The sequence below is a fragment of the Geotrypetes seraphini genome, chromosome 7 (genome assembly GCF_902459505.1).
Source record: "Geotrypetes seraphini chromosome 7, aGeoSer1.1, whole genome shotgun sequence".
NCBI classification, from domain to species: Eukaryota; Metazoa; Chordata; class Amphibia; order Gymnophiona; family Dermophiidae; genus Geotrypetes; species Geotrypetes seraphini.
In genome coordinates this window covers 28430039-28455657 of record NC_047090.1, presented here as the reverse complement: position 1 = coordinate 28455657, position 25619 = coordinate 28430039, and the positions used below count along the sequence as shown (strand labels likewise).

Here is a 25619-nt window from a genome sequence, read left to right as displayed (position 1 = left end):
CTTGACCTTTTCGGTGGAGAGGGATTTTTTGTGTCCTGTTTCTGGGTTATTTTTGTTGCATGCACCCTCCGCTCAGCTGGATCCGGTTTTACGGGGGCATGTGATTTGGTCCTATATGCGACTTGTTTGGCGGGTGCTTTGTAAACAATTGGGGGTTAACTATAGTATCTCTCCACTGTTGCCCATTGTGGGGAATTTACAATTTAGCCCGGGAAGGGATAATCGAATCTTCCAACATTGGCATGCGCATGGGTTTCGTAGGGTGGGGGATGCTCTTACTGAAGGGACTCTTCTTTCTTCGGACGAGCTAGCGTCTTTATATGGGCTAGATCGAGTGGATGCATATGGTTATTTACAACTTCGACATTATATTCTTAGTCTTGATGGGACCTCCCTGTGTGCCTCGGTAGCGAAGTGTTTTGGTCAGCGTCTGGCTTTGTGGGAGGACTCGGCCCCGCGTCTGCGTTTCTTTGTCAATGCATCGCAGCTCTCTCAGTCCACGGAGCGGGCTGATTTGCTGGCTGGGGCATGGAGCACTGACTTGGGGAGCACTATTCCATCCACCTTGATCTCCCATTGTTTTGTCTCTCTGCGCACTCTCTCTTAATATGCTGCATAGAGAACAGGAATATAAATTTTTTCACCGTACCTTTGTCTCACCGCAGAGGGCATATCGGGCGGGATTTGCTGCACATGCCTGTTGTCCCAAGTGTCCGGCGTCCTCTGCCACCTTGGGGCATATGTTCTGGGCTTGTCCTAGGATCCGGGCCTTCTGGCAGCAGGTATGGGCTTTACTGTCCTCCTTGTTTCCTTCGTTGCCTGCATGTACCCCTACCATTGCCCTATTTTATGATGGAGCTGCTTTTCCTCGATGTTCTGTTGGGCAGTGGATGTTGGTATTCAAAGCTCTCCTTCTGGCTAAGAGGGCCATTTTGATATCCTAGAGGGCGCCGCATGCTCCTTCCTTCTCCCAGTGGCAATTATCGCTCTTTGATTTGGCTCTTTTGGAGCGGAGGGCAGTGGGGACACACGTGGAGCATCTCTGGACTAAATTTCAGGATGTCTGGGAGGTGTACTGGTTGTCCCTTCCGCACAGAGAGCGGAGCCTGTTGCTGAACTGTTAATGGGGAGGTCATGAGTGGCCTCTCCCTGTGTTTTGACTTACCCTTGGAGGTTTTTCTTTTACTCTTTTACCCTTTCTTTTTCTTTCTTTTTTGCTCTTGACAGGGAGTCTTGCTTTGTCTCTCTTTCTTCTGTTCTTCTTTCTTGCTTTTCCCAGATGGGCGTCTGGTTGGCATTGTTTCTTCTTTTTCCTTTCTTATTTATTGTCTTTTTCTCTTTTCCGTACTGACTGATTCCCACACAGGTCTGGGGGGGAGGGGGGGAGGTTTTGGTTGTTGGTTTACATCTCTGTATTCTGTTTTTGGGTTGTCTAGGTTGTTGTGGGGGGTGGGATGATTTGGTTTATTCTAAAACTACTGTATTGGGCTTCTGCTTCCATTTTGACATCTGCCTCCTTTTGTACTTGTTTTGTTATGATTGAATTCTGCCCTGTACGGGGTGGGTGGAGTGACTATGCGGATGTACTTTTGTCTCTCTGTTTTCTGTGCTGTTGCTTTTGCCCAATAAAGAAATATTAAATATTAAAAAAAAAAAAAAAAAATTTCCTTAACAAATTTCAGGTGATAATAAATGAGTTCCTGGGAAATTGACCAAGCGTAGGTTTCTCGCTCTATACATATTTTCCATAGATTCCATTTTAGAATGTATCATTGTAGAATCTTTAACAGCAGATACCGAGACAGCTTGAAGTGTATTACTTTGAGTTTCCACTACGTTTAGTTGTTTATCCAAACAGCTCAAATTGGAATCCACAATTTCTAGTTTATGAGAAACAGACTGTGAAAATTCCACCATTTGTTTCATCGTTGACCTGAGAAACCCTTCAACTCTAGAAATACCGTATTTTCACGCATATAACGTGCACGTTATACACGATTTTACAAACCGAGCATAACCATGCGCGTTATATGCGTGAGCGCGTTGTACAATTTTTTTTTACATGGTCCCCCCCCCCGACATCCGATTCATCCCCCAGCCCTGAAAGCCTGATGCCCCACCCCGAAGGACCACTAGCCCCCCCCACCCTGAAGGACCGCTCGCACCCCCACCCTGAAGGACCGCTCGCACCTCCCCAATGTCCGATTCATCCCCCAGCCCCCCCGCACGGAGAAGCAACCTACCGTGGATTCGCGATGCCAGTGAGCCCTGCTGCTTCCTCTGCCGGCGGTCCCGCCCCTTCTCTGAGCCCTGCGCTGCTTCCTCTGCCACGGTCCCGTCCTTTCTCTGACGTCAGAGAAGGGGCGGGACCATGGCAGAGGAAGCAGCGCAGGGCTCAGAGAAGGGGAGGGACCACCGGCAGAGGAAGCAGCAGGGCTCACTGGCATCGCGAACTCACGGTAGGCTGCTTCTCTGTGCCGGGGGGGGGGCTGGGGGATGAATCTGATGTCGGGGGTGTGCGAGCAGTCCTTCAGGGTGGGGGGGCCAGCGGTCCTTAAGGGTGGGGGGCCAGCGGTCCTTCAGGGTGGGGGGCCAGTGGTCCTTCAGGGTGGGAACAGGACTTCAAGGGGGACAGGCAGACCTTTAAGGGGGGACAGGACTTCAAGGGGGGACAGGCAGACTTTTAAGGGGGGACAGGACTTCAAGGGGGACAGGCAGACCTTTAAGGGGGGACAGGATTTCAAGGGGGGACAGGACTTCAAGGGGGACAGGCAGACCTTTAAGGGGGGACAGACTTCAAGGGGGGACAGGACTTCAAGGGGTACAGGCAGACCTTTAAGGGGGGACAGGACTTCAAGGGGGGACAGGACTTCAAGGGGGACAGGCAGACCTTTAAGGGGGGACAGGACTTCAAGGGGTGGGGGGGGGGCAGTGTGGTTAGGAGAAGCCAAAGGGGGTGAAAAAGCTATAAAATAAACCCACCAGTGTGTCAATGTGTTGAGAGGAAGAGGTGGTCTGGGAAATTCTGCTGAGCAAACTCTGGGCCCATTTCCATCCCCCAGTTAGTCCACTCCACTCAACTGGTTCACACACTGAGTGGGTCTTTGGGTGTTGTGCCTGGGTAGTTGTTTTGGGATCTCTTCTAGTGGTTTGTCAGTATCTCCTTGTGGTCCAAGGAAGGAAACTTTGTTAACCTTAGCATTGACCTTCAGAATATGTTTGTAACAGCGCTGCTTGTGTGGCATTAGGCTATATAGTGATCGAAAGAAAAAACCAGACCTTTGTACATTTTTGCACTATATGGTGGGTGTATGAGGAGATTCACATTTCCTGCACAGCTAAGTCCTTGTGAAGTTACCTTGTTCTTTCTGTATTTGACATCTAGCAAGGTCTCTGTTTGGAAGGAACGATCTAAGTTATGGTAAAAGCAGATAGCGTTGCTGGTTTTAAAAAGGTTTGGACAAATTCTTGGAGTTAGTGAGTATGAATTCAGCAACAAGAACAGAAATCACATGTTCATTCTTATAAACTATAACATTTACCGGTAATCTAGATTAGAGAATGACACGGTGGCGGGTTACCCGCAGCTAGCCGCGGGTAGCCCGCTGAAACGGGGAAGAAAAAATAGTGGCCTCTGCGGGATGGGGACAAGGCTATTCACCGCCCCGTGGAGCGGTGAATGGACTTGTCCCCGCAGTGAGGCAATCAAGGATCGCGTGGTCCCCACCATCTCCCTCCCTCCTCCTTACCGCCAGTTGAATTTCTGCCGGTCCGCAAGAAAAAAAAAAAAAGCCTCCTTCCTATTCCCCTGCTCTTACCGCCATGCTCAAGCTGCAGCTACTAAAGCCGACAGGAAGTCTTTCCGACGTCAATTCTGACGTCGGAGTGGACGTTCTGGGCCAGCCAATCGCTGCCTGGCTGGCCCAGAACATCCTCTCCGACTTCAGAATTGAGTCAGAAAGACTTCCTGTCGGCTTTAGTAGCTGCAGCATGAGCATGGCGGTAAGAGCAGGGGAAAAGGAAGGAGGCTTTTTTTTTTTTTTGAGCAACAGGGAGGCAGCAGGCTGGCTTTGGCTAAGGAGGGAGAAAGGTAGGGTGGGGAGAGGGTTACATTTATATGTTTAGATTATAATGTAAGAAATGCCTTGTTTCATTGTGTTGATTATAAATATTGTACACTTGGTGAAAGATTTTTAAAATGAATAAAGAATTAAAAAAAAAAAGTCTTGAATGGATGATTCACTGCGATGTCAAGTGGCTGTAGCTTACACGTCAGGCCTCCAGGTATCACAGCAATATGGGCACCAGTAGAATTAATGTAGGCCTGAACATTTTTTTCTTTCTGGGCAGCCATGGCATCAAAAATTAACAAGGATTTTTTTGAAAAAAATCCACCCTGTCTTGCCCTAAAGCATTTATCTACCCACAATCTCATTATGTCGCAGTCCATCCATCCCTTCTTGTTGCAGTGCACAACCACTCTGGTGGGCAGTTTTTCACGGGGCATAGTGACCCTTTTGAAAATGACCATGGGCTTTAACTTAACCCTGCTAGCTGAGCAACCAAGAACTACTGTAAAACACGTTCTTTCATGCCCAGTTGTGGTGATGGCAACAGATTTAGTACCTGTGGGGGCTACGGTTCTTGTCGCTGGAATGTCGAATGCCATTGGAATTTCATCCATGTTGATGACGTCCTTTGCAGTGATGACAAGTTCAGATATTTCTTTGGCGACAAAGTCACGGAAATCGATCAATTTTTGCTGCCAGTCATCCGGAAGTCACTGGCCAATAGTTCTCATTCGAACAGATAGTTCGTTCCTTTTCATAAATTTTGAGATCCATGTGAAGCCAGCTTTGAAGTTGGGTATTCCTCTTCCATTGGCAAGTAGTTTTGCCTTCATCTGAATTGCAACGGTAGAGACTGATTGATTTTGCTCCCTTCTCCCCAGAATCCACTGCTTTAAGTCATCCTCCAGCTGAGGCCATTTTGGTTTGGCCCCACGACGTGCCCGTTTTCGCAGATTGCATTTTTCCAGTTCCTTCTTATCTTTTCTCCATTCACGCACCGATGTTTCTCCAACATCGAACTCTCTCGCTGCGGCCCGGTTGCCTATTTCCTCAGCTTTCACAATGACTTTAAGCTTAAAGTCTGCTGTATATGACTTTCGTCTCATTCCTGGCATTATGGCGGTAAATTTAAATTTAATTGATAAACTCTACTAGATAAATGCAGAATACCAATCTGAAGAGATCAAATTAAAATGTGGGCTCTACATGCAGCATTAATGATCTTTTATAGGCTTACCCAAAGGCTGGGATGCTGTTGTATAGGCAAAATCCTATTCAATGGGTCACTGGGCAAATTACAAAGCTAGATAGACAACAGATTGAGATGAAGGGGGACACGGCCACAGTGATCAAAAGCGCGCCCCGACAAAGGCGCGCTGACAACCCGGCAGCAGAAGACTGAGCACAAGCATGCTCAGACCATCTTCTTTGGTCTGCGCATGCTTACAGAGCTGGGAGCAGGGCAGCGAGAGGAGAGTCGGGCGGCAAGGCAGGAGCAGGGCAGCGATTCGGGGCAGAGCGGCAAGAGGAGAGTCGGGTGACAAGGCAGGAGCAGGGCAGCGATTCGGGCCAGAGCAGCAAGAGGAGAGTCGGGCGGCAAGGCAGGAGCAGGGCAGCGATTCGGGGCAGAGCGGCAAGAGGAGAGTCGGGCGGCAAGGCAGGAGCAGGGCAGCAATTTGGGCCAGAGCGGCAAGAGGAGAGTCGGGTGGCAAGGCAGGAGCAGGGCAGCGATTCGGGGCAGAGCGGCAAGAGGAGAGTCGGGCGGCAAGGCAATGCCCAGCGCTGCTTTCGACGCTCATAGGCTCCCTGCGCTAAAAACCTCTATTGCGGTTTAGTAAAAGGGGACCATAGTGTAAAATATAGACAGCAGATATAAATTCAGACACATTTTGATCACTAAATTTAAACTAAAATAATTTTTCCTACCTTGTCTGGTGATTTCATGAGTCTCTGGTTGCACTTTCTTCTTCTGACTGTGCATCCAATCTTTCTTCCCTTCTTTTAGCCTGTATGCTTCCTCTCCTCCAGACCTCATTCTCTCCCCCAACTTTTCCTTCCTCTCTCCCTGCCCTTTCTTTCTCTTTGCCTCCCTTTCTTTTTTTCTTTCTCTTCTTTCCTTCTGTCTCCCTGCCTGCCCTTTTTCTTTCTTTCTCCCTGCCCTCCCCCAAGCCACTGCCACTGTCATCGGGGACCAGGACCCAAACCGCCACCAATAACAGGCCCGAAAGCCGACGCCGCCCCAAGCTCTCCCTGCTTCGGCCGACCAGCATTCCTCTCCCTGACGTCAATTCTGCCGCCGGGGAGAGGAAGGCTGATCAGCCCAAGATCGCGATCGACCTATTGGGGGAAATGCTGCTGGGTCCTGCCTTCGCGGAAACAGAAAGTAGGCAGGACCCGGCAGCAAGAAGAGCAAATGCTTCACTAACCTGACTCCCGCCTTAGCCCGTAGCGAACGCTGGCTTCAGGGCTCTCAACATGTGCGTGCCAGCTTCCCTTCTCCTCCCCCCCGCCGGACATAACTTCCGGTTTCGGAGGGAAGAGAAGGGAAGCCGGCACGCACACGTTAGAGCCCCGGAGCATAAGTTCGCTACAGGCTGAAATCTCCAATCCGGGTATTTTTGGGTTTTTTTAATGTTCAGCAGCGGTGGCAGCAGCAGATGAAAGCCGGGCGCTCGTCTAAATTAGCTAGGCGGACTGCCCAGCTAAAAGACCCTATGGAGAACACTGAATTCTTCGTAAGAGACTTGGCTGAGGGGCTTTGAGGTAAAATGACATTATTCGCCAATGACGCCAAACTATGCAACATGGTAGGCAACCGCACAACAGATGAAAGCACAGTGCCCGACAAAAGCTCAATGCCCAACAGTATGATGCAGGACCTACTCCTGCTGGAGCATTGGTCAAAGACTTGGCAACTAAATTTCAATCAAAAATAAGCCCCTCACATTCAATAACGTCAAAATAATATAATAATAAAAATGGAAAAGCAAAAAAGTGTAAATGTCAGAAATAGACTTATAAACAATTTACAAAACTTTATTCATTTCAGAAATATTATAATATGAAAAGTATCATTAACTTAATAAGACTATTATAAAATCAGTATAAAGATATATAAAAGGCTCAAGCCCCACTAGCAAAAAATGTAAGCTTCATGATCATGAATGAAAAAGGGATCCCAATAGCAAAAGTTTCCACCCTTTAAACACTTTTAGATCTAGAAAATATCATCTATATAAACCAAGAAGAGTGCTCAGAAGCAAAAACATCAATAGTAGAATGAATAGATACAATTTTAAATGTATAAAACAAATATGTATGGTAGCATAACAGCTTAAAAGATGCAAAAACGATTGCATTCAATAACAGTTACAGACAAAGCAAACACAGACAAAAAAAGCACATGAAAGGGTCACCTGACAATCAAGTGAAAATATCGTGCAAAAAATAAAGAGTTCAATCAGGTAAAAAGTGAGAACAAGTTCAGGCAAAATCCGAACAAAAAGAAAATTTAAAGCAAATGTCCTGAAAGCAAAGCAAGTCCAAAAAAAAAGAACCAAAGAAAGAAACAAAGTCCTTAGAATCCTAGGACTGAAAATCCTGTATACTAAAGTCTTTGACATAAGGTAAGGGACCACCACGGATACACCAGAAGTTCACAGTCAAGAAGCCCACGAGCAAGAGGGGCAGTTCTAAATCAGAGTCATGAACATTCTTCTTTACTCATTCTTAACTCATTCTTCCTCCTTCCTTCTTCCTTGACACAGGCCGTGTTTCAAGCTTTCTTTTTCAAAAGGAAGAAATGCCACTAGAACCAAAGAGTAAATATGAGCTAGCCAACAAGTCAGAAAACAAAAGAGAAAACCAAAAAAAAAAAGCCAATTAAAGAACAAAAAAGCAAACAGGTGAAAAGCAAACCTAAGTTTCAATGCCAAAAAATGCAAGGTCATGCACCTTGGCGGCAAAAATCCATGCAGGACTTACACCCTAAATGGTGAGATCCTAGCAAGGACTGTAGCAGAACGTGACTTGGGGGGGGTGATCATTAGCGAAGACATGAAGACTGCCAATCAAGTGGAGAAAGCTTCATCCAAGGCTAGACAAATCATGGGCTGTATCCGTAGAAGTTTCGTCAGCCGTAAGCCCGAGGTCATAATGCTGTTGTACAGATCCATGGTGAGACCCCATCTGGAATACTGTGTACAATTCTGGAAGCCGCATTATCAAAAAGATGTGCGGAGAGTTGAGTCGGTTCAGCGAATGGCCACCAGGATGGTCTCAGGACTCAAGGATCGACTGGGTAAGTTGCAGCTGTACTCACTCGAGGAACGCAGAGAGAGGGGAGACATGATCGAGACATTCAAATATGTCACAGGCCGTATCGAGGTGGAAGAGGATCTCTTTTTCCTTAAAGGACCCACGGCAACAAGAGGGCATCCGTTGAAAATCAGGGGTGGGAAATTTCATGGCGACACCAGAAAATATTTCTTCACTGAAAGGGTGGTTGATCGCTGGAATAATCTTCCACAACAGGTAATTGAGGCCAGCAGCGTGCCAGATTTTAAGAAAAGATGGGATTGGCATGTGGGATCTCTTCATGGAGGTAGTTAGGGGGTGGGCCATTAGTGTGGGCAGACTAGATGGGCCGTGGCCCTTTTCTGCCATCATGTTCTATGTTTCTATTCTTTTTGATACTTTCTGTGCTCTTTCCGGTTCTCTTCAGTTTTGTCCTTTTTCCATTTCCTGAATGAATTTTTCTTATTGCCTATTGCTTCCTTCACTATTTTAGTCATCCATACCGGGTCTTTTGTTACTTTCTGAATCTGGGGATGTACAGATTTTGTGCCTCGCTCACCGTGTTCTTGAAAAAAGACCAGGCATGTTCTACCGTTTGCCATTTCTTGGAAGTGTTCCTAAGTTTTTTCCTTACCATTTCCCTCATTGCTTCATAGTTTCCTTTCCTGAAGTTGAAAATTGTCGCTATGGTTCTCTTTCCGTTCGGTATTCCTACTTCAACCTTAAACTTGATCATATTATGATCGCTGTTTCCCAACGGTCCCACTACTTCCACTTCCTTTGCAGGTCCCATTAGCCCATTTAGGATTAGATCCAGAGTGGTATTTCCTCTCGTCGGTTCTCTAACAAGCTGCTCCATGAAGCAATCTTGTATAGCCTCCAGGAATTCTATCTCCCTAGCGCATCTTGAGCTTCCAAGAGTCCAGTCTATCCTGGGGTAGTTGAAGTCTCCCATAAAAACCGTGTAACCGTTTTTGCATTCTCACTTCATCTCGGCATCCATTTCTTTATCGATATCTCTGGTTTGCCTGGGTGGATGATAGTATAGGCCCATCTTTATTTCATGCCCTTTCCTACCCAGTATTTTTAACCCATAGCGATTCCAGTTTGTTGGTCGTCTCCGCTGTGTCCATTCTTGTTGATTGTATGCTTTCTTTTACCTATAGGGCTTTTCCTCCTCCTTTCTGTCCTGACCTGTCCTGGCGATAGAGCTTGTACCCCGGCAGTGCTGTATCCCATTTGTTTTCCTCATTCCATCACATTTCAGAGATTCCAATGATGTCTGTGTCCTGTGCATTGGCCACGGCTTCTAGTTCCCCCATTTTGTTGCTTAGGCTCCTTGCATTAGTACATATGCAATTTAGATCCTGGCATTTTGTCGTCTTCATTTCCCTTTCCCTGTGCTTCGGTCTTTAGTGTCTTCTCTTTTGTTACAATCTTTCTAACCTCCACTTCTGGGTTAGTTGACACCTGTAATTTGTCCCAACCCGGCCCATGTGCCTAAGGCCCTGCCCACAGGAGGGGCCTAAGGCTCCCGGGCCTATTCTGATTGGCCCAGGTGCCTCAGGCCCTACCTGTGGGCGGGTTTTCTTCCGCCTGGGCCAATCCGGCCCCATTCTGGACCCGGCTGGCCTGCCAGACGGGCGGGCTTGGCACCCGTCCGTCTGGCCAACTTACAGGTACGGGGAAGGGGTGGGAGGGTTGTGGGGTCGGCCAGGGGGGTCGCGGGTCGGCGGGGGGGGTCCGATTGGGGGTTCTGGAGGGGGTCCCTTCCCGATGCGATAAAAGAGAAAAGCAAAGCTAACAATTAAGATAAGTTTTTACTATAAATATTAAGTTATTGACGTTTGCATATAGCACTTTAAGAGTTTGATAAAAAATATAAAATACAAACCATGAAGAAAATAAGAATATAGTATGGGGCTAGTGAAGAAGCCATAGCCATAAAGAAATATTTGGCAGCCATGAAAAATGTGTGGTGACCAAATGGCATGTCTGAAGCCCTGATAGAATGTAGTAAGGAAATCAAAGAAGATAAATGACATTAAATTATATACATTACTGTGAATGGTCTATCAATGCCTTACTTTTGACTGCGGGATCTACTGTTTAAGTATAATATAAAATCAAACATAGAAGCATTGCCTCCACAAAAGCCTAAGAAAAAAACGAAAAAGAATGTTATTGATTCAATTTAAATTGTATGATTCAACGATTCCTGCAGCGAGAATTAGAATAGTTTTCTTAGACTCTGACCCGTGTCACAATCTCAAGAGACAGAAAGGAAGTGTCTTTAGTAAAAATACATCTGTTTCATAGATCTATGGATAAGCAGTTCATTCTAGCAACATGGTATTAAAAAAGGTTTATTACACGAAGGAAGTGGTGGCAGCCGCCAGGATTACTACAAGGAAATCATCTTTCTGCTGCCTTCGTTCACATTGAGACATTATGAATTAATAATGTAGAGGAAAATTTGCTCTGCTTAATCCCATACTATTCAATATGAAAGTGGAAAGACAGAAATTTAACAACATAAGAATGTCAATGGAGTTTGCAAAGGTGGAATCGGTAGGAACTGGAATGAAAACATTTATCAGCATGACATTAGTATATGAAAGGAAATACTGTGGACATACTTTTTTTTTCTCTCAATGCTGCGTCTATGTCAAAGATATTAATATATTCATAGGTCATTCATGCTGGGTTCCCTCCTACCTGCACAACTTCTGAGTTAAATAAACTTTTCATAACTTTAGATGTTCACAATGACTGTAAATTTGATAGTATGCGATTCCAAGAAAATGCGTTTGTACACTTCGAATGTTTGCATACCTTATTCTGATGGACTATATGCTGCTTGATTGGACTAATTATTAATTCAGTAGCAGATCTTTCTGAAAGGACTTGAAAACTCAGAGATTTTTGAAGCAAAATAGATTTGATGACAGTTCAGACTATCTGTAATAAGAGATAGAAGTACACTCAGTTCAAGGTTTCCTGCATCTATATAGATCCTGAGTTGGAAGATAGCAGATAATAAAACAGAAAAGAAATATGTCTTGGCATGAAGAGTTGAAATCAGCAGGTTGTTTTAGAGTTGTGGCACAACATTATGAGAGAAAAGAGGTTTGCTGTGGATTGTATTGCTACTATCCCATATAGTGATTGCATATATTAAATTGTCATTCAGTTAATGTATAATACTGATTTAGATTTATACTATAGTTTAGCTGAATACAAATATTCTGAATGGGAATTTGAAGTGAGGAAGGTATAATAGATGCATAAAATGTAATTGAAATCCTGAAGGCACTTACTAAAATGATAGAGTTTAATATATATTTATTTATGTATACATTTATTAGTGGGAGTATATGAAATATTTATTGAATGATTTTAAAATATGCTTATATTTCATTTAAGGGCTCCCATGAGATTTGTAAAGAAAGAATAATTGATTCATCAAAAATATTTATTATAACTAAATTATAAGAAAATGATCAAATTTTGAATCAATATAATACATGAAAGTAAGTGAAAGAGAAGGAAAGGAAAAAAAAAGAAAAAATGACAATAAGAATTAATTAGGAAAATGAAACTAATATTGGTATTTTAAGAGTTTGGGTGTTATGATTTGGTTCATGGAAATTCTGTAAACATACTAAGTCAGAGTAAGTATATTATTAAAAATGTATTATTTAATTGGTTAGAGATTTAAAATATAATTTAATATTCTAATATAGATTGATCATTCTATGATAATATTTTAAATGTTTACTCAGGATACATACCGATTCATTGAATAGACAAATATTATATGATTTATGGAAAAAGATAAGATATGTGATGTTTTAAGTGACTTATTTGTAAGAGAAGATTTAATGATAGTCTGTCAGGGATCTTTCGTTGCTTGGTCTAATATGTGTGTTACCAATTTTCACTTTTAATAATTAACTGGGGAGAGAGGGTGGGAAAAAGGGTAGAATTGGGGGGATTGGGAAGGGGGAATTTAATGTTCAAAGTTTAAAAATATGGGAAATGGTGTCTGTTCATACTAATCTAAATAAACCTAAATTTTTATGTTGGATCACATATCTGGAAATTAGAATTGATAATGGGAGATTAAAATTTTCTCATTGAATGTTAATGGCCTCAACCATCAAATAAAAAGGAAAAAAAATGCTCGCCTTTTTAAAACAACAGAATGCTGATATACAGGAGACACATCTATCAGTGATAGAGTCAAAAAAGTTGGAAGGGGGCTTGGTAAAACAGTGTTTTTTTGCACCTGCATTTGGGAAAAAAGCGGGGGATAGCTATATTAATAAATAAGAAATGTACAGTTAATTTTCAGTTGATTGATCCAGATCCCTTAGGAAGATGGTTACATGTGGAAATGAGCATGGGAAATAATACCCTGGCATTATTCAATGTGTATGCCCCTAATTTGAACCAAATTGAATTTTTAAAAAAATTACAAAAATTGATTCTCCCACTGGCTGCTTCTAATTTAGTAGTGGCTGGAGATTTTAATGCTGTCATGGATCCATTAATGGATAAAAAACCAAGCAAAATTATGAAATCATTAGGATTAGATAATTTAGTGCATTCTTGTGATTTGAAAGATATAGGTTTATTTTAATTATCGGGAATTTTCTTTTTGCTCACAAATTCATAAATCCTTTTCAAGAACAGATTATATTTTTGCCTCAAATCAATTACTACAACAGGTGACACAAGCCTCCATAGATCCAATTATTTTATCTGATCATGGTGGTGTGTGGATCGAATTTAAATTTGCTGAACAGGATAATAGTAGATCTGTATGGAGATTCAATAATACATTGATTGCGGATTCAAATTTCCTTGAAGAATTTCAGTTAAAGATGAATGAATTCTTTCAAATTAACACCTCAGAAGAAATTTCCATAGAAATATTATGGGATGCCTTTAAAGCTACTATGAGAGGCAATATTATTTTATATTCTGCATATATTAGAAAACAACTTAAAAAGCAATTTGCTAATTTGGAAAAATAAATTAAGAATTTGAAATCTAAATTGATTAATAAATGGGAGCAAAGTACTTCAGGCTCTATTAAAAGCAAAAGGCAAATATAATGAGATATCTTCAAAATTGGTAAGGAAAGATTTGTTTTCACAGCAGACTATATTATGGAAACTCAAATAAGGCTGGAAGATTATTGGCAAATTATCTTAAAGCAAAGAAAAGAAGAACAAAAATTATTGCAATTAAGGATGAGAAAGGATATACACATTCTCAAATTGGAAATATTTTAAATCATTTCATAAAATTTTATAAAGAGCTATATTCTTCTGAGCCTTATGATGATAGATTTGGGGGCCATTGACAAATTATTGTAATGAATAGATAACATTTTTTCATTATAAGTACAATGCAAATGAGGGGGTGGGAGGGAGGGATTTTAGAATTCTATTAAATGTTTAGATTAATAGGAAAGAAAATTGTATATGATATATGTGATTGCATAGGTTATGGTAGGGATGAGAGGGAGGGGATTAAATTTTATGATTAAATGTTGAATATGCTAGAGATTCAAGTGATGTATTCAATTTCAATTGTCATTTATTGATACACTTGTTGTAAGATGTAAAAATGAATAAAGATTTAAAAAAAAAATTGCAGCACATTCAGTGTAGATATCACATGGAGATAAGATAGCTTTCTTAGTAAGTGGGTGCATGTTTGTTGTCGGAGAATGTAGTAGTAATTCAGGTTATATTTGCGGTGGCTTGCGAGTATTAGTGAGATTCCGTTTGGAGTTTTAGGTCATGTGTTTGAGATCCATCCACCAGGGTTGTAGATGTGGATTTTCAAGGAGCTGAGTTTGTAAAGAGGAAGGTTTTCACGGCTTTTCTGAAGTTCTAAAGATTGTCTAGTGAGATAAAAGATGGGGGGATGATGTGCCACATTCTGGGTATGTAGTGAGAATATGAGTGTTTTCAGGATGTCTCAGACGTGAGCGAGCGGCCAGATGGCAGGACCAGCTGTTTTTGTGTTTGGGATCTCAGTGATCGGGTGGGGACATAAATTTGTAGTTTTGATGCTATGTAGTTTGGTGTCATTTTGTGGGAAGTCTTAAAGGCTAACACCAAGGCTTTAAAGGTGCATCATTTTTGGATAGGAAGCCAGTGCATGGATGTTACAGCAGGGGTGACATGGTCACGGAAGCCCAAGTTTTTTAGGAGTCGGATAGTGGCGTTTTACACACCTTGGAGATGGGAGAGTGTTTTTGCAGGAAAGCCCACTAGTAGAGCGTTGCAGTAATCTAAGCAGGATAGTACAAACATGTATAATAGCTGAGCAAAATCACTTTCTGAGAAATAAGCACGGATGCACTTTAGTTGGCGGAGGTAATAGAAGGATGATGACACTAATTTTGACACATGGTCTGACAGCGACAGGTTTGAATCGAGAATCACTCCTAGGCTGCGGATGTTGTCTTTGGCTGTAAGGGTGCCATTTCCCTAGGAGAGAGATGGGCGGGGGTATGTGCAGGTGACCTTATATATCCAGAGAAGTTCAGTTTTAGATGCGTTGAGTTGTAGTTTATTTGCAGTAATCCAGTGTTTTTAATTTCTGTTAGGCTGCAATGAAGTTTTTTTATTTGTGCATCTCAGTGTTAACCTAGGGGAAGGTAGAGGTTTATGTCATCTGCGTACGATTGTATTTTGATTTGGTATTTTTTTTGCGATGTCGAGTACTGGTTTGACATATAAGTTGAAGAGGAGTGGGGTCAATAATGCACCCTGGGGGCACTCCATAGTTGAGAGGTTTTGGTTTCGATAAGGAGGGTTCCAATAGTACTTTCTGAGATCTTTTGTTTAAGAAGGAGGAGAACCATACCAGTGCGATATCACAGATTCCAAAAGAGTGTAGTCTGGATAGGAGAATTGAGTGATCAATAGTATCGAAGGCGGCACTCAGGTCTAATAGGATCAGCAGTGCATCTTTCCCCTCATCAAGGATTTTCCAGCAGTCATCTACGATGTCTAGAAGCACTGTTTCTATGCTGTGGTGCTTCCGGAATCCTGATTGGAAGTTGGATAGGGTGGTATTTGTTTCCATGAAGTCTTGTAGTTGTGGGAGTACTATCTTTTCTAGCATTTTTGAGATAAATGGGAGATTTGAGACTGATCTATAGCTGCTTGGATTGTCCGGGTCCACAGTAGGTTTTTTAAGGAGTGGTCTTACTACAGCAGATTTCCAGCTCTGTGGTATTATGCCTGATTGTACATCGCTTTGTAATCTTTGAAAAAAGTGATTTTATCAAATATGAAATAAACTTGAAACTTGACTTAGAGGTAAGATGGAGTTCAGGAAAGCTTTACTGGTAGCTAGAAGTGTGGTGGATGGGAATGGGTCTAGGATTGATGTTGTGGGATGTAAGAAGACTTTTGTACTTTTTAGGTCATCAATGGAAACTGGTTTGAAGCAGTTTAGAGTTTCAGTCTTGTGTAGGTTGTTTTGTATAGTTTTCAGGATTCTTGGAAGAGCTTTGGCTATTAGATCTAAGGATTCTCGTATCTTTGATATCTTGTCATGGAAGTAATTTGAGATGGATTCACTGTCTAGGTTTGATTTTTGGATGCAGTGTGATCCTTGGGAGGAGGTGAAAAAGTTTTCTGACAGTGAGAAAATGGCCTTTGATCTGTTTGGGATTTTGGATATTAGGTTTGTGAAATATGTCTTTCTTGTTTCAAGTGTTGCTAGTTTGTATTCTTTCAAGAGGCTTTTCCAGGTGGATTTGTCCTTGGCGTTGTGTGTTTTGCACCAGGTTTTTTCTGCTTTCCTGACTTTCCTTTTCTGTTCTCTCAGGTTTTCTGTGAACCAGGGTGAAGTGAAGGATTTTGTGTTTGTTTTGACTTTTTTGACTCTTGCCAACTTCTCATACAGTGACTTTATGCCAGAATGCCATGTCTGTGCCTTTTCCTCTAGTGAGTTGGTCGTGGAACTTGTGTTTAGGTCTATTTTGGAGATGCCTATGGAAAAATCGTGAAGGTTGACCGTCTTTGGGTCGAAAGTGGTTGTTTTTTGTGAAGCTGGATTTTCTATTGGCCCTCCAGGGATTCAAGACAAAGTTAGATGAATTCCTGCTGAACAAGGACATATGCTGATAGGGCTAGTCTCAGGGTGCTGGTCTTTGACAAAAGGGCTGCCGCGTGAGCGGACTGCTGGGTATGATGGACCACTGGTTTGACCCAGCAGCGGCAATTCTTATGTTTGGTCTTCACGCATAGGTTGAACGAGATTACATGGTAGTCAGTCCAGGGGACCTGAATGTTTGTCAGCAGGGTTGCTTTGTTATCGAGTAGCGGGCCTTTAGAGGTGAAAATCAGGTTGAGTGTTCCCTGAGGAGTGAGTGGGGGAGTGGACTTGTTGAATGAAACCAAGGTCAGACAGCATCATTGTGAATTCCCTCGGTGCACCGGTGATTTCTGCGTAGTCCGCAAAGTTAAAGTCTCCTAAGATGATAATTTGTTTGTGGTTGACTGAGAGGTCACTTATAATAGTTATTAGTTCATTACATACAGGCATTGAAGAGGAGGGGGCTCTGTAGATTAGTATGAATATGGTTTTTCTGTCATGGCCTATTAAGAAAATGAGGCCATCCAGGCCTTCTTGTGAGATGGAGTTTTTGTGTCTTGGGTTTAATTTGGATTTTATGATAGCTACTACCCCACCCCCTTTTTTATAGGGCAGTAACATGCCAGTGTTGGTAACCTTGAGGGCATAGAGCACCCAGGGTGGCCCCGTCATTGTCTTTTAGCTATGTTTCAGTTACTAATAGGAGATCCAATCTGTTGACTGTTATGGCATCTAGAAGGATGAGGTCTTTGCCGTTTACAGATCTGGTGTTAACTAGAGCTGCTGCGATGGAGTTTGTTTTGAGTAGTTCTGTGTTTGTTGTAATTTTTATGAGGTTGGGGGTTCTGACTGCTATTTGTCTCGTGTGAAAACGGTTTGTCAGGTCTCCATAGCGGCCCTGGCCTGCAATAACAGGGATGTGGAAAGCCATTATGGGAAGTATAAATGTGATAGCTGAGATGGGACCCAGTGTATTTGACTGTCCAGGGGTCTTGTGGGGTTCCAGCATGGTTTAGGCCTGGCTCTGCTAGGTCCACATGAAGGCCGCACAACAGGCCCCTCCGGCGGGGTAGGCCCGTCTACTCAGCAGCCCTTTAATGCGTTGAAAAAAGTTGGCTGGCTCCAAGAAGAACGGGGCGGGGCTTCCTGCCAAAGAAAAAAATTTCCGATGGATCTGCTTGGTGCTGTGAGGGGGACAACTCACCTCCCTTCCCCTCACGGTGCTGAAGCCGTACAGTGAAACCGCACGCTGAAGCCACATGCAAGAGTTAAAGCCCTTTAAAGGGCTGAAGCAAGATGGCTGGCTCTGGGAAGAAAGGGGCAGGGCTTCCCGCCAAAGAAAAAAAGTATCCGGTGGATCTGCTTGGTGCAGTGAGGGGAACGACTGGCTTCCCTTCCCCTCAATGTGCTAAAGGAAAAACTGAAGAGGGCACTATATGCCACTGGTGAAGGAGGAGGAGCTGAAAGATGTAATTGACATCCTTCTGCAAGCAGCTCGTGACCAAAGGATATTCACCTAGAGTACAGACTCCTAAATCCTTGCTACAGGATATGATGGGTTACAGTAGGCTCAGGGTAGATTATGATCTGTTTCACAGAGGCATTCACCCCCCCCCCCCTCTTGTTCTTCCCTTCTTTTTCTTTTCTTTATAAATATTGTAGTTCTTCCCCTTATCCTCATAGTTTCAGTCCTGACTGTGGATTTCTGTGTTCCATTATTATTTGTGTCCTGTCCAATTGATTATGTATACTTTTATGTTTCCCTTTTTTTATCTGTAAACTGCCTTGAAGCTTTTGATAAAGTTCCTAATGAAAGGCTCCTGAGAAAATTAAACAATCATGGGATAGGTGACAAAATTCAGTTCTGGATTAGGAATTGGTTATGGGATAGAAAACAGAGGGTAGGGTTAAATGGCCATTTTTCTCAATGGAGGAGAGTAAACAGTGGAGTGCTGCAGGGCTCTGTATTGGGACTGGTACTATTTAACTTATTTATAAATGATCTGGAAAGTGGAACGATGAGTGAGATGATTAAATTTGCAGATGACACTAAACTGTTAAAAGTTGTTAAAACGCATATGGATTGTGAAAAATTGCAGGCAGATCTTAGGAAACTGGAAGACTGGGAGTCCAAGTAGCAGATGAAATTTAATGTGGACAAATGCAAAGTGATGCACATTGGGAAGAATAACCCAAATCACAGTTACCAGATGCTAGGGTCCACTTTGGGGATTAGCGCCCAAGAAAAGGATCCGAGTATCATCGTAGACAATACGATGAAACCTTTTACCCAATGTGCGGTGGCAGCCAAAAAAGCAAACAGGCTGCTAGGAATTATAAAAAAAAGGGATGGTTAACAAGACTAAGAATGTTATAATGCCCCTGTATCACTCCATGGTGCAACCTCACCTAGAATACTGCATTCAATTCTGGTCTCTTTATCTCAAGAAAGATATAGCGGCACTAGAAAAGGTTCAAAGAAGAGACACTATTGATGTTAAAGGGGATGGAACACATCTCATATGAGGAAAGACTAAAAAGGTTAGGGCTCTTCAGCTTGGAAAAGAGATGGTTGAGGGGAGATATGATTGAAGTCTAAAAAAATCATGAGTGGAGTAGAATGGGTACAAGTGGATCCATTTTTTGCTTCGTCAAAAATTACAAAGACACTCAATGAAGTTACAGGTAAATACTTTTAAAACCAATATGCTGAAATATTTTTTCATTCAAGAGAATAGTTAAGCTCTGGAATGCATTGCCAGAGGTTGTGGTATAAATGGATGGTGTAGCTGATTTTAAGGAAGGTTTGGACAATTTCCTGTAGGAAAATTCAAATTTCCATTTTATTAAAAATTTGATGAAAAGCTAATCAAAATTTCTAAGCGTTTTACAGTAAAAATTTAAAAAGGGTTTCAGTTAAACTATTAATAATATAACTTTACTTACATGAAATAGGTTAGTAGGGAGAAATACAATTTGAAAGAAAGAAAGAACAATTAAGGACAATAACATAGGGAAAGGGAGAAATTAATTTTAGTCTGTTATTGAGAAAGACATGGGGGAAGCCACTGCTTGCCCTGGATCAGTAGCATGGAGTTGCTACTCTTTGGGTTTTGGCCAAGTACTAGGGACCTGGATTGCCAACTGTGAGAACAGACTACTGGGCTTGATGGACCATTGGTCTGACCCAGTAAGGCTATTCTTATGATAATTATTTTAAAAAGAATGACAAAAAATAGTGACCTAACAGCATGCTGTTTATTGAGAAATGCAAACCTTCAGAGAATTGCTAAGTTGCAGTTGACGCTTTACAAATAAAATATTACATCTGTATGTTTTAAAACACAAAATGATATGAATGTTTTAAAACCAAACTATATGAATTTTTAGGCTTCTGTGGAAGGGGCATTAGTGTGTTTCCTTTGACTTACTGTCAGACATTTGTTTTTATTTGGAAAATAAATTTGGAACCATAATTACGTTTTGTTTTAATCTATGCAGTCTGAATTCTGCACAATAAAAATCAAATAAAAGTAATGTAGTACCTGTTCTTGTGAATTAAACTCTCCAAAACAAAAGAGCCTAGATCTTAGCTCCAGTTGTGCAGCTTTTTCCTCTTGTTCTATGCAGGCCATATGAAGCTTTTCTCTATGCTCTTTTAGGGTATCTGTCTTACCCTTCCTAGAGAAATAAATATGTAAGCACTGAGTTATTACCAGGGCAATACTCCTTCCATCAGTAAAAGACTTGAGAAAATGGGCTTTTTGAAAAATGTCCACCCTATGTGCCAAATAAAAGAATGTACAATATGCACATTTTTACCCAAATTTGGGGGAGGTGGATGCCAATTGTGGGTAGTGTGGGGAACAAATGTTTATAAATAAATAAATACACTACTGTATTTTCTGAAGTATAAACTTTTATTTAAGAGGAACAAAAACATGCAGGGACTTATTCCTTGCAACCTAAGGGGTGGGATACACTATAGCCCTCCCCACAATATCTTTTATATTACAACTGTTTATTAACAAAAGTCTTCAGGCCCTCAGAGGTGCCACCAGATGCTCAATTATGTCTCATAGCAACTGGCTTTATGCCCCCTATCGTCATCGGGTCTCTTTAGTTTTTTAAAGTTTTTTTTGTGCAATGCTATATTTTCGTGTTAATTCAATAAATAGTTGATAAAAGTTAGAACTTATCTTGAGTGGTTCAGCCAAGAGGGATAGAGTACTGCCAACATGTTTCACCCTATTCGGGTTTCCTCAGGGCACAATCCCTACAATAAAACATAACTTAAGTGCTCAATGCTTACTAAAATTCATTGCATCAACCAAAAACAACTAAACTAATGGCTTACCTCAGAACTGTGTGTGCTCTATACAACGTGGCCACCCGAATGAATGATCTAAGATGGCCGCGGCTTGTATTGTGTCTCATTAAATACTCTACATGCACAGCTGGGGCTGATGTCATCCAATCAGCTCGGGAATGCAGTGGTAACCACAAAACCGATGGTCCCAGGCTAGGCATACTTGAACACAAATAAACACTCCTGCTCTTACAATACTTAAGACACGCTGAAAACGTGCTGGGGATGTGGGGACCCAGTGAGACCTCACCAGAGGGATTGCCACTCGAGCTCCAGATTGAGCCCGTGGGGTATCACTGAATCTAGTTGATAGATACATCTCTGTTCAAGAAAGTTAAGCTTAGCTTCCAAATTCCCCTCCTCTTCCTGGCTGTCAATCACATCAATGATTCGCCATTTGATTTGATCTGTAGTGTGTTGTTTATCCAGCCAGTGTGGAACTAGTGGAGCTGTTAACATCCCAGTGGATATCCGGGATTTATGTTCATTTAATCTTAAATGAACCGGCCGTTTGGTGCGTCCCACATATACCAGGGGACACGGACAGACAATTACATAGACCACCCAGTTAGATTTATATGTGGTGTGGACTCTAGCATGGATGGAATGCCCGGTGTGTGGGTCCTGCCAAACACTCCCTGCCAGGGTTTTGTCACACCACTGGCAATGGGAACACTGAGAATGAACAGCTTGATCAGTGGTAAGATCCCTTCTACGGTTTAGCAATTGTCCTATGGTGGTACCCTTAGTATACGCTATTAGAGGGAATTCCTCCAGACCCCTAAGAGTTCTAAGTATGGGCCAATGTGCTCTAATGGAACCAACCACACTCCTAACTGCATCGGAAAAAGGAAGCACACACACCATCCGGGTGGTTCCCAACTCCTGATCCCTGCTTTTGAGGTTGTCCTGTAGCAACAATTCCCGATTGGCATAGCGGGCCCTTACGTTAACAGCTCCACTAGTTCCACACTGGCTGGATAAACAACACACTACAGATCAAATCAAATGGCGAATCATTGATGTGATTGACAGCCAGGAAGAGGAGGGGAATTTGGAAGCTAAGCTTAACTTTCTTGAACAGAGATGTATCTATCAACTAGATTCAGTGATACCCCACGGGCTCAATCTGGAGCTCGAGTGGCAATCCCTCTGGTGAGGTCTCACTGGGTCCCCACATCCCCAGCACGTTTTCAGCATGTCTTAAGTACTGTAAGAGCAGGAGTGTTTATTTGTGTTCAAGTATGCCTAGCCTGGGACCATCGGTTTTGTGGTTACCACAGCATTCCCGAGCTGATTGGATGACATCAGCCCCAGCTGTGCATGTAGAGTATTTAATGAGACACAATACAAGCCGCGGCCATCTTAGATCATTCATTCGGGTGGCCACGTCATATAGAGCACACACAGTTCTGAGGTAAGCCATTAGTTTAGTTGTTTTTGGTTGATGCAATGAATTTTAGTAAGCATTGAGCACTTAAGTTATGTTTTATTGTAGGGATTGTGCCCTGAGGAAACCCGAATAGGGTGAAACATGTTGGCAGTACTCTATCCCTCTTGGCTGAACCACCCAAGATAAGTTCTAACTTTTATCAACTATTTATTGAATTAATACGAAAATATAGCATTGCACAAAAAAAACTTTAAAAAACTAAAGAGACCCGATGACGATAGGGGGCATAAAGCCAGTTGCTATGAGACATAATTGAGCATCTGGTGGCACCTCTGAGGGCCTGAAGACTTTTGTTAATAAACAGTTGTAATATAGAAAATATTGTGGGGAGGGCTATAGTGTATCCCACCCCTTAGGTTGCAACAGTACGCATTCTTCTATAAATATTTTCCATCTATAAGCCTATATACTAATTCATAAGGGACTTATTCCTTGGGCAGTTTTCAAAACAAAAGTATTCAGGTGAAAGTACTTGCAGATTTCACAGAGCTATAGGGAAAATTGTCTCCTATATACATTGTGGTAACTTGTTTCTGATTACACTTCTGTCTCCGTATTTGCGGTTTTGATTATTTGCAGTTTTTAACTTGCTGGCTCCCCCCCCCCCCAATTACATCAGCTTGCATACAAAAATTGCCGATTCCAGGCGTTTACAGAGAAAATTGCCGATTCCCAGCACTTTCTTCACCGTATTTTGCCTCTCCTTCAGGAATAGGCCAGGTCTCCCACCATGTTATTTGTGGTTCACCATATTCACAATGGTTTTTAATAGAATAACATATGAAGAAGTTATTTGCGGTTCTGTTAATCCCCTATCACAGCGAACATAGAGGGAGAAGTGTAATTATTATTCAATAGTTACCATATGGCTCCAGGAAAAGGAGGATGGATTGAGACATCAGTGTTTTGCTTCTATTGAAAGCCATGGAAGTAAGGACAGATTGATACATCATGTTACTTTCACTGAGAGCAATGGAAGTAAAATCCAGATGTCTCAATCTGTCCTCCTTTTTCTGGAGCTATATGGAAATCTTACCCTATCCCATTACAGTTATAGTGGTCACAATATCAGTATCTCTAATTCTTGAGAACCAATATCATAGTTCTGCTATGAGGAAACAAAAACCAACAAGATCATTCTGCTTTAAACTATTTGTGGTGACTAAAGTAAAGCAAATAAATCTTCTAAATTTCATCCATTTTATGTATTAAAACCAACATTTTATGATTATCATCCAACATATCCCCTTTTTATCAAGCCACATTAGGGTTTTTTTTTAAATTGCAGGCCACAGTGGTAAAAGCTCTGATGCTCATAGGAATTCTATTAGCTTCGGATCTTTTACCGCCATGGCCTAAGATTAAAAAAAACCCTAATGTATCTTGATAAAAGGGGGGGATAATTTCAAACTTGTTCATGGCATGGATGAAATTATTCCTCAACTTAAAAATTTCACTGCATAAAATATCCTCTCTGGGTAAGCATAACTTTCTTTCCTAATTTTAACTCTTGGCTCTTATCATATTCTAGATATTCTTGTTCAAATTTTATATGTATCACCTGACTGTCATCATGTCAAACATTAGCATACCCACAGAAGAACAATCCTACTGTATGATTCATGTGGTTTTTTTATAACAATATTTCCATTTATTTGGCTAGGAGACAGGGTATATCCTGAAATCTACAGTGACAAAATTGCGAGTTCTGTCTATGCAGAAGGCAAGATTAACACCAATATATTGAATGACATTGCTAGCAAGGAAGTTGTTACTGTGGATCGAATAACCTTTCTACATAACAGCTTGGAATCAAATTACTTATTTTTATTTATTTGTTTTACATTTTTCTGTGCTCCATTGCAAGTACCTAATATCTTTTCTGGATGGATGAGTAATATCCTCATGCTCGTAAATCATGCAGAAGGAATCCACTCCGGCTTTTGAAACCCTCCTTCACTAGAGGGCTCTGCTGCCCCCTTCAGTATGTACTAAAGCAGGTGATAGCCCCATATATAAACACATGTGAAAGAAGGGTATTGGGAACTCTCCAAACTACAATTCCGTTCTGCTCTCAAATCATATTAAACATTATCATTAAACAATCAAAACAAAAACATTTATGTAGCTCGAGTAAAACCCTGATATGTTATAGCAATAATTTAGTCTTTATACCCTTAAAGACTGACTGGCATCCAAATTTCAATTTAGATCCAAACTTTCTGAAAGAGATTATAGGTAGGTACAGTAGATAACTGATGGCAGGGCTCCAGAATGACACACCCATCTACTACAAAAGATATTAGCAAGGTAAGAACCTAATCACTTTTTCTAGAGACTGGTGATTGTGTTCCACAGGCTGACAAAATGGCCTATGGATCCATCTGGACATCATGGTCTTGGAAGCCAGTGCTCTTTGCCTAGCTAATGAGCACAAAAGATGGTCAGATAGCCTGAACTTATTGGTGACCTCAGGATATCATAGAAGTACTTTTTTCACATCCAACTTTTCAGAATCTTGTCCATCTTAAAATTGTGGACTGGAACACCGACAAGCTGATACCTGATTGACATGAAAAGCCGAAACAACCTTCGGCCACAAGGACGGAACAGTGTGCAAAGAGACTCTGGCCTTAGTGAACTTGAGAAAAGGCTATCTGCAAGAAAGAACCTGTAGCTCTGAGACTCTTCTTGCTGAGATAATAGCAAAAATTTCTTGAGTGTCAGATCCATCAAGGACACTTCCTTCAGTGGCTTGTATGGAGCCTGACTGAGACCTTACAAAACCACATTAAGGAATCTGGCTATGTCCAGATGAGACACCAAGAAGCATTACACCCTCAAGCCCTGAAGCAAGAGAGTCTGAGGGACACCAGTGTAAGCTCCTTGTCGAGGCCATCAAGGAGATTGCAGCAAAGGCTCTGCCTTCTCTTTGATGTGCCAGTGCTGGAAAATTTCCCATGTCATAGCATAAGCAAAGACCGTCGTACACTTTTTGGCTCTGAGCAGAGCAGTAAAGACCACTTCTGAGAATCCCTTGCATGCTAACACCACACACTAGAGAGTAATGCCATAAGAGTAAAGCGATCCAGATCTTCTATGACCACTTGTCCCTGAGAAAGAAAATCTGGCTGTACTCACAGTCTGAGACTTGTGCCCTTATCCAGATCCATGTGAGCTACTGCTTGTTCTTCATCTGGGAACGAAGAAGCTCTAATCAGTCAGTCATCCAGGTATGGGAGAACCTGTAAGCCCAGCTTATTTAAATGGACAGCTACCATGACCACCACCTTGGGAA

At 42.0% G+C, this 25619-nt stretch overlaps 1 protein-coding gene across 11 annotated transcripts in view; it reads right to left on the bottom strand.

Moving 5' to 3' along the window:
* Positions 1-25619, bottom strand: part of CCDC38 (coiled-coil domain containing 38) — a 223766-nt gene that overhangs the window by 57938 nt on the left and 140209 nt on the right. For 10 of the 11 annotated variants that reach the window (XM_033951517.1, XM_033951516.1, XM_033951511.1 and 7 more), the window contains one exon: positions 20045-20180. In XM_033951517.1, the coding sequence (XP_033807408.1) occupies positions 20045-20180 (136 nt within the window). Of the gene's footprint in view, positions 1-11303; positions 11328-20044; positions 20181-25619 lie in introns of those variants that run through there. The other variant, XM_033951522.1, reaches the window with a different exon arrangement.